The sequence below is a fragment of the Ambystoma mexicanum genome, chromosome 11, assembly GCF_040938575.1.
Source record: "Ambystoma mexicanum isolate Mex_15411 chromosome 11, UKY_AmexF1_1, whole genome shotgun sequence".
Classification (NCBI taxonomy): Eukaryota; Metazoa; Chordata; class Amphibia; order Caudata; family Ambystomatidae; genus Ambystoma; species Ambystoma mexicanum.
The window spans coordinates 1358707337-1358719699 of NC_090934.1; the positions used below are offsets into that span (position 1 = coordinate 1358707337).

General features: G+C 41.9%; 1 protein-coding gene across 1 annotated transcript in view; it reads right to left on the bottom strand.

Annotated features, from left to right (window-relative positions):
• MPHOSPH10 (M-phase phosphoprotein 10) overlaps positions 1-12363 on the bottom strand; it is a 120883-nt gene that overhangs the window by 49677 nt on the left and 58843 nt on the right. Inside the window, exons 3-5 of the mRNA XM_069624920.1 lie at positions 5713-5849; positions 4833-5040; positions 2693-2834 (exon numbers count right to left, since the gene is read on the bottom strand). Coding sequence (XP_069481021.1) covers positions 2693-2834; positions 4833-5040; positions 5713-5849 — 487 coding nt within the window. The remainder of the gene's footprint in view (positions 1-2692; positions 2835-4832; positions 5041-5712; positions 5850-12363) is intronic.

Here is a 12363-nt window from a genome sequence, read left to right on the forward strand (position 1 = left end):
CCAGCCTTATCTAACAGAGGTTAGTTTTACTGCAAAGCATGTTGATTTGCGGGGTATACAGCCTTTTGAGCAAAGGTCCTTGAACTAGACCTAGGTTTTGATGGGTAGCCAAAGAAGGTGAAGACCAAGGCCTCAGATCCGGTCCCGTTAGAGTTTACTTTCCATATCTAGGCTATTTTATAGCGCCATAAGTGTTACAAGTTCATCTAACTGTGCAAGTGACCATAGTATGTGGAAAGGATGGTATGGTATGTTATTTGGCATTTATATGGCGGTCTATATATATATATATCATTGGTATGACCTCAAAGCGCTGGTCGGTTGAACGCCGTCGGGGACTGCAGTCCAGGTCAGTTGAGAGAATAAGGTGTTGTAGGGTGCTTGGGTGCACCAGTTATGTGTGCTGCTGGTGTAATTGCCTGAAGGTAGCTGCATCCTAGCATTTAGGTATGGTGTTATTGATATCTGTTGAATGTGTGCAGCCTAGCGGGTGGACACCAAGACTGGGTTTTGGCTGCGTTAGGCCTGTAGGACGCTTATGTGTGCAGCTAGGCCGGTTTGTCATGGGATTTAGCTGCATTTTATTAGAATGATGAAGTGTTTATGGAGTAATGTACATATGTGAGCAGCTGGGCCGAATTTGATCAAGGGGGTATAGCTGTACTCTAAATGAGTGATGGTGTAGAATAGAGAGCAAGCATAGTGATAAGGGGGTGAGAACTTGGTTTGAGTTATGATCTAAGACATAGGTAAGAAACATTTACAATTCTATCCAAGTGTGGCACATGCCGATTATCACAATTACACCTAAGTGTGGTACTCGCTAATCATAATACAATCTAGATGCGACTCAGGCTAATATTCACAATTCCATCAAGTATGGCACATGCTATCATTCACAATTCCATCCAAGTGCGGCACATCCGATCATTCACAATTCCATCCAAGTGCGGCACTTGCTGACAATCGTAATCCTATCTAGATGCGACGCAAGCTAATGTTCACAATTCAATCTAATGTGGTACTTATTAGCCCTCAAATTCTATGTAAATTATATGTAAGAGTGGAATTTGCTAACATGCACGAATAGGTTTAGACGACGCAAGGCAAAATTACAATCCTGTCTCGGATAGACGTAGGCTGATGGTCACAATAGAAGTAAGAGTGTTGTAAGTGATGTTCCCCTGGCAGTCTACGTTTTGGAAAGGTAATGTAGAGTGCCAGGGTTTTCTGGAGTAGAGTGATTGCTTTACTCCCCACCCATGCCACACTTACTTTTTTGGTTGCTGTAGGTCGACGGCTGGTCGCTGGCTTCCCCTGCTGACACCTGTTGGAGCCGCCTCTGTTGGAGCCGCCTCTGTTGGAGCCGCCTCTGTTGGAGCCGCCTCTGTTGGAGCCGCCCTTTGCCTGGGGGCCCTTAGCGTGGGGCTGCTGCCCTGGAGTGTCCTTGATGTGGAAGGCAGAAAGGGAAACCAGGAAGCGGGCGGGCACGAGGAGAGGAAACATGCGCTCAGCATGCTTTTAAGCACAATGAAGTGATTAATAATTTAAAATTATGGATGTTAGGGTGAGGAGACTCTTACCTTGCACAGGGGTCCTCTGAAAATGGTACGGATCAGCCGCTGCAGGCATTCGCTGCAGCCTGAGTTTGGTGTTTTTTTTTCTTTTTTGTGGGACCAATCATGACGGGGTGGGCGGGTTGTTCGGCGGGCAGAAAGGGAAACCAGAAAGCAGGCGGGCACGGGAAGAGGACAATGCGCAGAGTGCGCTCGGCGTGCTTTTAAGCACAATGAAGTGATTAATAATTTAAAATTATGGAGGCGAGGGTCAGGAGACTTAACTTGCACAGGGGGCCTCTGGAAATGGGGTGGATCAGCCGGAAAGTGCCAGCCTGGAGATGAGGCCAGGTGAAGGAAAGCAGGAAATTCAGTAAAGAGGATTTGGGACAGATTAAATAGTCCAGACTTCAACACCAGGCTGAAACGTACACCACATGTAGGCAAAGAAACTTTGTGGCAGGCCCCAGAGAACATCCAGGACATCTTTTGACAAATCTCACTCTTCTTACCTTGATGTCTCAGCACAAACACATGAAGGTTCGGGCTGCTTGGGTATGGATGATGGAACTGAGAGAGTGGGGGGCTCACATAATTGAACCCACTTAAATGGGGGAGTGAGCTTTATAAAACTTATCGACTTGCTGTATGCAATTAACAAATGCATCTAGTGCGTTGGTATCAGGGGAGGGCAACGCACAATTGTGAGCTTGGCCCCCGAGGTGCTGTCTGACAGCAGCTCCGCTCCCCACACGCTAATAAAAATGTACACTGCCACCACCAAACATCTAGCTTGATCAAATATAATCCTCACCAAAGGTGCTTAGCTAATGTCCCAATGGGAAACCGAGATAATACAAGTGTCTACCACCTCACACTCTGAAGGGCGAACAGTGGAAAAAAAGCACAATCGGCGTTTGTTGGTGACCTTAAATTTACAATTACCATTAAAAATGCACGTGTGGAGGTTAGAAGGTACACTTAAAAGCAATGCCCAAGAAAAAGGTTGAGCAAAATTTGGCGTGGACTTCTGTGGTATAACTAATCTCTTTTGGGGGTAAAGAGAAATGAAAAATGTTGCCCTGTATTATTCTGGTTTATTCACTGTGCCAAACTCCTAGAACATAGCGATTTACCTGTCCTGGATGCATGATCAAACAGTAAGGTTTCCTCAAGTAAGCTATTTTCAGGCCTCTTTTGTGCAGTCACTTCACCCTTCAGCTGCCAAGACTTCTCATCAAGTAAATCTTTCTCCATGTCCTTAATTTTTTCAGTCATCTGCAACAAAGTAATAGAACATAAAAGAAAACATGATTATTCATATACCCGTGTACTTTAAACAGTACTGCAGATTTAAATAGGATTGCAACATAGCAGTGTCTGCCATAAACAGAGCGAAACATGAGGTGGCTGAAGCCATCAGGCACATCAGTAGGTGAAGCCGGAGAGACGACCATTGGATTCTTGAAAGGGTACATTGTAAAATGATTTATCACAAGGTAGAAATAGCATTAGCAAGTTATAAAAGGCCACGTAGGATGAGGGGTTTTTAGCAAGATTCACCTGCAGGCTCTCACCAAAGGTTGGAATCAACTCACCAGTAATGTGATTGAGCAGTTAGGCTTAGAAGATAGAGACTGGTACAGAGTTCAGGACACTCAGCGGAGAGCAAGTAAACGACTATCCAATGTGCATGAAAACTACAAAGTAAATGATGGTACATATGTACACATAATAACCATTGGGCGTCTCAGGGAGATCTTTCTATGGCCCTCTGGAGAGATGTGCAGCCATCTACCTAATGGTAGAGACAACAAATACAACCACTGGGGAAGCCAACCCCCTAGAGGTAGTAGCAATGGAAGAGCGAGCAGCCTTAACTTGAGGAGGGCTGGTAGGAAAGACAAGCTAGCAAACCCAGTTAAGCAAACCACAGCCCCACACTATATCTGGTTAAGATAAATAAATCAGATATACACCATAATGGAACCAGTATGTTTATAAAACAGTAGTGGTCAGTGGTCTCCCCAAACAAAAGAATGCCCAAAAAACAAAATGGCAGGCAGCAGGAATTAAAACACAGCCTTAATGCCCCCCCTCAAAAAATAAAAAGGGCTGATGAGGTCAAATCAGGTTACATTATGTAGCCAAAAGTAAATTACAGCTGCCACCAGTCCAACAGCCAAAAGCAATGTAGGGCGAGGACAAACAGGGGTGCTTTAAAAACACCCCTGGTCCTAGGAGCCTTATGGGCTATGAAGACTATATACTTAAAGGGCTGCCGGGGGTCTCTTCATTGAAGTTCCACTGTCAACAAAAAGGAGGTCAGGGAAAACGCAAAAAGTCCAAGAGTCTCTAATAAGTGACTACTAACCCCCCCAGTCCAAAGTGAATACCACCCCCAGTTTAAACAGGAAGTATGTATACAATTACATCATTAGATGTTACATTGCTGTAAAGTGGTGGGGGGGGGGGTTTGGGCGGAACGATATTTCAAATGCATCATTGGCCTTATAAATTATAAGACCCACAGCAAAATCCCCAACACTCTCTTGATCTAGGTCTGGGCGAGACACAGGTGATTAAGCACCTCATGTAGTTAGAAGTCAATACGAAATAAGTTATGCGGTGAACTACCACTGGACAAACTCCATAGACAATTGCGGTTATTTTGCTACAAGTGATTATGCATGTACAAAGAGGTTTCTTGAAGTCAGATGGACGCCACAGCAATATCCTAGGTTGCGGTTCTACGACCAAAGACGAGGCCAGTAATGGCTGGATGCAAGGGCTTTGCACCCAGTGCAGTTTTATGCGGTACTGTGGGAGGGGTGGTGGACAAAAAGGTGATGCAACCAAGCTCTGGAAGAACCCACCTAAAAGAATAGCTAGTAACTCCAGGTAAGTTAGAAATTTGGAGGAAGACTAACCACGCTGATTGTTGCAGTGAAAAAGTATGAGGGGTTTTGGGAGCAGAGGATATTTTTGAGCTCGAGTACATCCTGTTGCAGCAGTTCCAGGACTCATGGTCACAGAAAGTGCCTGTAGCTAGACTTCAGGATTCCGCAAAGGTTTGAAGAGGCATTTTCACACTTTTGACACACATTCTTCATACCCTCAAACAGGATGCATGCAAGTTAGTATATAAAAGCCCAGGGCCACTTTCCACTTCACACATCACGATCCCCTCTGGGTATTGTGTGCCTTGAACATTATTATATATATTTGTGGCTATTCTTCAGTTCATGCTGAAGGAGGCAAGTGTACAAAAGTTACCTTATCCTGTCTTTTCTCAAAAGAAGATTTAGGTTCAGGTGGATCATGCTTCTTCCCTCCAAGTATATCACCAAGTTCTTCTCCTTCACTCTCATCTGATAAATCAAATGTCACTTTCTTGAAATCTTCTTTTGCTTTTTTGCTTGCCATTGTTTCATCAATGTGTTCATCATCATCATCATCATCATCATCATCTTCCTCCTCGTCTCTAAGATATTAAGAAAGCAAACAAGATGCATATTAATTTCCGTCAATTTGTTTTAAAATGAAAGTCTTTTATATAGATATACAGCTATATCAATCCTCAAAATATTTACTTGTTATAGCCATTGGAGATTGACATTGACAATCGACTCATGGCGAGTAAGAAATAGTGTGCTGTGTGCATGTAGAGAACCCAGGCAGTGAGTGACTTCTTAAGCCAGGCTAAATGTAGTAGAATGCCACTTGAAACCTTTACCACTGACTAGATCAGAGTATTCCAAGTAGGTCCATGAAAACAAGGTTACCAGCAACCTTTCGTATAAAAGGAAAACATTGATGGGCGGTAGAGATTTAGTGGAAAAACAAAATTTAAGTGGGGAATTCTAGTTGTTTGCATGCAAACGCTAATATAAAATAGAAGCGTTAAGTTGAGGATTATTCATTCAACAACATTTCCAAGCAACGCTCTACTAGATTACTGGTTTAGGAACCTCAGCTGCAGAGATACTTGTACATCGATTGCGGTTGTAAATAAAATAGCTGTAGGTGTGTCTTGCCACACACCTATATGTTTCTATGTAAGGAACATCAATTTCTTAATATATGACATACTTGGGTTGTTCAATAACATCCAGTCGATGCACTCACTAGCGAGAAGATAGTCGAAAGTACTTACCCCTCAGACTGTTCGTCCTCTTTTTCATCACCTTCATCGTCATCATCATCCTCATCCTCATTCTCCCCATTCACATTCTGCCCATCAACTGGATCAAAGTAGTCTTTGTAGTGCAAATCTCGTGAACTTTTGAGGGGCTGAAATGACAATAGTCCATGACAGTCACTACATTAAGAATTGGCTAACATGAGGGGTTCACGATGACATACCAGGAGGTGGGCTACTTTGTCATTCTGTTCCCAAATGTACATTTCCCATGACCCAAGTAAAGTTTCTGTTTATGCAAGAATATACGACTGGGTGAGGTGCAGGCAGACTGATAAGATTATAATAGATAGCATTCATCAGGCGGTAATTAGGGACATACACCATATTATGAATAAAGTAACAGTAAACACAGACCACATAACTTAACTTACAAGGAAAGGCAAGCTTTGACAAGGATATTGCCATAGGAGGATATTCTAATCAAAGAAGCAGAAAAGGGTGGTAATATTGTGGTATTAGATCAAAAAAGAAATGATTATCAGCATGGCAACCAACCACCTAGACACCAGGATGCCATGTGACAGCTAAACAGGAATTTGTGAGTAAAACAAATATGGATGGCAAGGGCCTAATCAATGGCACGAGACTATGGATGAGAAACTGATTTTCATTACGGAACATCCAAGAAAACCCACCATCTACTTTTTAGCAAAAATACACAAGACATATCAAAATCTACTCAAGGGAGCGCCAACAGTTAGTGCCATTGGTTGGGCAACAGAAATTGTATACAAATATATTGTCAAAGTATTGAGACCAGAAGTGTTTAAACTTAAAATCGTATATAAGGGACAATGCATGTTCTTGATAATCTTTACAAAATGCAATGGAATGACAACTATCGTTTAGCAACCATGGATGTTAAATCATTATACACCTCTATAAACCATGTTTCTGCACTCTGTACTATTGACAAATCAACTCTGCATCATATCTTTTGCAAGTAGAAATGTTAAAAGAAAGTTTAGACTACTCTTAAACACATAATGTTACTATTTTCAATGATATCCTGTACAGGCAAAACAAGAAGAATAGCTATGGGCACTTGTTTTGCACATTCATTGGCCAATTCATTCATGGGCCAGTTTGAAATTACATTTGCATTTTCCAACCATTTCTACTTTAATAACAAATCTCTTGGATGTGATATACAGACGATATCCTAATAATTTGGAACAGTACATAACAGGAATTCCAGCATATAATAGATACTTAAACTTGAATACTTGTGGATTACAACCCACCTATGAGTGCAGTAGGAAACGTATCACATTCTTAGGCCTGAAGATATGCATTCCAGTTACACACGAGAACATACAGAAAAAGCATGTATGTTAATGCCACATTACATGTACACAGTTGTCATCAAACCAGTACAATTAAATGTATACCAACAGGAGACTTCATTAGAACAAGCAGAAATTAGAGAGCATCCAACAAGAGAGTGAGCCGATAGAGAATAGACATGTACAGAGAGGTTACTCATTGGATACCATCCGCAAAGCAAAGATAACAGCAGCCAATAGACCTTGTGATCAATTATTCCCAAGGACAAACAATCCCAAGATATCATGGATACAGGGAGGATAATTATCAGATATACCAATGAATGCCATTTGGTTAAAAATATATTTTAAAAACATTGGCATATTTTAGAAATGGACTTAGAAATATATATATTTTATACAAACATGTGTGCATACAACAGCACCTTCACTCAGATCTATATATTAAGAACCAGCTTCATTCAGAACCAAGTACGTTCTTTGCAAACAAATTTTCTTACAGGAGAATGATGGAGAGGCTTTTCCGGCGCACAGAATGCATTATGTGCAAATATGCATTAAAGTAATGTGCAGACTTACATTAACGATAACAAGTATGTGGTATACATAATTGTTTGTGTTTGTAACAAACTTTATGTGAGCAGCACCATCAGAGAGTTAAGGAACAGGATCAGAGAACATCTTAGTATGCTTGCGACAATTAATAGAAGACTACCTCTGGCAGAAGGATCATCAGATTTATTGTAAAGGAGCATACAACGGTCTTTGGAATACAGCATATACCAGTTGACCCAAAATAAGAAGACAGAGGCAAGACTACCACGGCAAGAAGCAAAAACTATCTGTACTCTTGGTACTACCATGAATGGATTAAACAGTGATCATGAGATCCATGTTTTCGTATAGTTGAATACGTTTTGGATCTTATTTCTGGTAATTTCATAAAGTAAAAATCGGTCATGTGAAAAAAATGTACTATGTAATGAGACTATTAGAGTATATTAATGCAAACAATTTCCATTAAGATTACTAATATTTTGAAAAACACCAACCGGTTGACGTTAACACCACCATCACTAAATATTGGTCAATTAAGAATTGTTGTTTAATAGTGGTGATTTGGACGCAGATCCAATTATATACACATGATTCTGATGTTCGCAGCAGTATAAATCTAGATCTATAGACTATAATCCCAATTACGGTGAGAGGGGCCCCTGACGTCTATGGAAACAAGGCGAGTCACCACACACGATAGAGACGCCAGACACGAGGTTGTATTCCCAAAGCTAGGGTTTTATTGCAAAGCAAAAGTCTCAGTTGGCCAACTCGGTCTCACGCCCCGCGACGTGCATCTCTAGACCTCGAGGGACGCAAGAGCCGGGAATTACATACATCAGTTACATATATACAAAATGCATATCAAACAATCAGCTATGACATGTTTAACACCCCGCCCCCTTATTGGGTTTCTTTGAACTTGGTGTGATGATGGACATCTCCGATCACTATGACACCTTCAAACATCTATTCTAGTAACAATTTGCAATGTGTGAGTGCGAAGGCATCTTTCGGTTATTGAATAGAACATGGCGCTTCTGATCTTGGAAGCGAACTACATACGGGGGGGGGGGTTGCAATCCGGACCTTGCTATCAGGTGCTATTCGCGTCCTGGGAACCGACATGCTCTAGTGGGCTCAGCAAAGGGGGGCCGTAAGAAAAGCATAATTCAAGCTTTTAGCGGTATTATTCTAACATATTCTACCATATAACGAGACTGGCTGGCAGCTGTGAAATGATTAAATGCCCTGCAGCTCTGCTTCAAGGCTATATTCGGGAGGGAGCCGGGCATTCTTCCTGGCGCTGCCTACGTTTGTGTTTCAGCGAACTCTTGTTATCCTCACGGCCCTGCGGCCTTGTCCTTTTCACATACAGACAACAATATTTCACAGTCGAGCAGTGTAAGCGGAAAATATACTGCGAAGCAATAGGAACAGAAAGCAATGAGCAATGGTTAGAGAACAAAATGGCGATTCTTGTTATATCAAAATGGCCGTTCATTGGCAAACTCGAAAACCCATATTTTGTCATACCGTGCATGAGACGGTTGGCCCACGGCCACCAAAATGCGTTTGCGGTCTCAAAGTAGAGGTATCCGTATTCCTAGACTGACAACGGCAATAACTGAACAGATGTATTTTATTCAGTAATCGTCAATTTCTCAAGTACGCCCCAATATGGATTCATAAATAGATTGCTGAGCATAACTTGCATAATGGAACCATCTCACGGATTTACTCACAGAAAAATAAAAGGATAAAACGGAGCATATTTAAAGGATGTTTACATATGACATCACAGCGCTCGATGTGTGACGTCCCTTGGATTTAAATAAGGCTCAAGATGGCGATGCGTTCGGATAACACACGGAATGCTGTAGAAAATGAAAGAATTTTGCAGTCCACATTATAAAGTATTAGAGAGCACGCTCTTATGCAGGTACCAATTATTCTTTTCCCCCCAGGGACATCACATTTAAGATATTAAAATTTTTGAACATATTGAAATCAAGAATACAATTTGCATTACATGTTCTTACAACAGTTATATTCCTACAGCAGGTAAAAGTATATATAATTCTATATTGATTTAGGCGAATAAGTGTAGGACAAAAATCTAATTAAAAACATTTTTTTGCAATTTAGGAGCATGTCAACTATGGCTATACTTTACCTTGAGACCATAAGGAGCAACAACCAATCTAGAAAAATACAATCTTGGTTTTAACAGGGATGTGTACTTTTTTTTTACCATCATATGGTATTAGAGATTGTTGTTCTCTTTTGTTTTTCCCCCCTTTCTTCTCTCATGCATCTGTTTACCTCTACATTTAGGAGCAACAGACAATACAGGATAATATAATGTTTGTATAATCAGTAACTACCAGGGAGGAAAAAACCATGTGAATTTAGAAAATTCGGTGATCATTGATGACTACTTTTGTTCAGTTGACGGGATTCTCAGTGTATTTAGACATTGAAAATTCATATGATAAAATTTGTAATACACAATACTTAAGGAGTCGTTACATCAACGTTCTCATTCAGTAGATGGGTTGAGTTTCCCTGTCGCTTGAGAAAGCCTTTGTGGGGAGAAACACTTGTACATGCAATAAATGGTTAGTTTCGGCAAAGATATGATAAATCGCAATGAGAAAAAATATTTTTAGGAGTGAGGCACTCTGCTTGCAAAAAACAAATTGAAACAATGTTTGAGAATCAACAAGGCTAATGGCATGTAAACTATTGTATATTTGTATGGATGGAACACTGGTGAACAAGAAACGCTTGTGATACTAAGGCAAATTGTTAAATGTTTCTAAAAACGTACTATAATACAATTATCAATAACTTTGCACATTGCAACCCTGCTGTATTCTTTATAGACATAAGATTACCCGAGAGGAGTTTACTCCCTATTGTTTGAAGTTGGGAGTAAAAGTGTAAGTTCGGGAGTAGAAACGTGGTTCCCATTCCAACATGTCAGGAATTTGGGGTAGTGGAGGCAGAAGAGGTGTCAGGGTCTTCAGAACGCTTAAAAACGTGATAATGGCTAGAAAACTACCTTTCCCAGCAGTCTCTGGGTATTGTGTAGTTCTTGCCGTGCGAACGTTGAGCCAGCTGTCTGTAATTAGTAACAGCTTATGAAGGGCCCAACGGCGCACGGCAGGTGTGGCTTATTTTGGTGTTCGAGGCGAAGCCATGCCGGAGGATCGATAGGAGTCACGCACACCTGCAGTTCCAAGAAGGCACATGGAACAATGAGATAGCAGCGCACCGAGGACACGCGCGGTTTCCATGCCGCTCTGCATTCTGTCCTGAAAACTGGCACGGGGAACGCGAGATGGCGAAGGACTGACCCGCGTTACGAGTACGGCGGCATCATCGTACGTCTGGGAAGGCTTGCGAGCTTCCCAGACACTCAGATAAGTGCTGGTTGGGTTTTTCCTTTTCGTTTGCTTTCATCTGGCATTGCATATGGGCAGAACCGAACCGAACTCTGCAATTGTCACTAGCAATGGTTTTGAAGTGAACACTTGGTGTCTGTATTGTGAAAAGGCACCAAAACCTGGCAAGAAGTACAGCCAGTGTTAGGGCTGTTAATTTTCACCCCGTGTGGGTTCTTTGGAACACAATAGTATGATAGGTGTTGATACCCAGACCACTTTGTCCTACATGTTTTATGTGTGTAAATGTGCTAATGCTTGCCCATAGGGCCATGTGTTATGTTCTTCATGTTGGGATATTCTCCCATGAGTTGGTTTCATTTGTGCTTGCATACATGTAGTCCATGTAATTGTATTAGTACTGGTACCTGTATCAACGGGGGTACTAGGAGGTGCAGGGACACTAGGAAGGTGCAGTAGTGGCCTGTATTAAGGGGGCATTATTGGTGACCTGAGTTGTGTTAGGTTCTATGGTACCCTATCAGATATTAGGCAGTGTAGGGTTTTGTCCCAGTTACGTCCCCCGTCCTTTCCAACTTAGGTGTTTCCTAACCCTTTATCTGGTTTTCCTTACACTCCCTTCCCCGTCCACAACCTCTTCCCCCATTGGATGCCACGTGGTATCCTGTGTTTATATATCCATCAGGTATCTGTGCCAACCACGGGTGGAGGGTCGACACACCTTCCTCCAACATTGTGTTTGACATAATAAGCCACCCCCAGATTGGCATACTTACAACCACCCGAGCCAAATGGAGGCGACCACTCCGGCCTTGGCAGACGTGCTTAAAGCGCTTCAGGATATTCAGGTAGAGTTAGTACAGCCAAGACAGGAATCTGATACCTTAAAAACCCAAGTAGAGTTTGGTAGCTCAGGGAACCCCGTTGGAAGAGGCGAGAGGTTCTCAGAATCAGAATCCCAATGTCATTGTCCAACCGCTTAGTAGTGTGCCATTGGTAGCTCCAGAGCGCTTTTCAGGTGATCCTAGAAAGTACATGACATTCTTGACCCAATGCAGACTTTGTGTAAACCTACTGCGTTAGAATCCATTCAAGCTAGAACGGCATTTGTAATTTCATAACCGACATGGGGATGCAGCTGCATGGGCTATGCCGTTGGTGCAGAAAGACGATCCTTTATTATACAACTGGGATGGCTTTCTAGGAGAATTTGGTAGGTTATTTGATCGCGAGAGGTTTCATTAGCTCACGATAAGGAGTTGTTGGGATTGAGACAAGGAGGTCGGGATTTAGTCACATACGTTACCCAGTTTAACAGGTTGGTAATTGAGACAGAGTGGCCAGTGGCT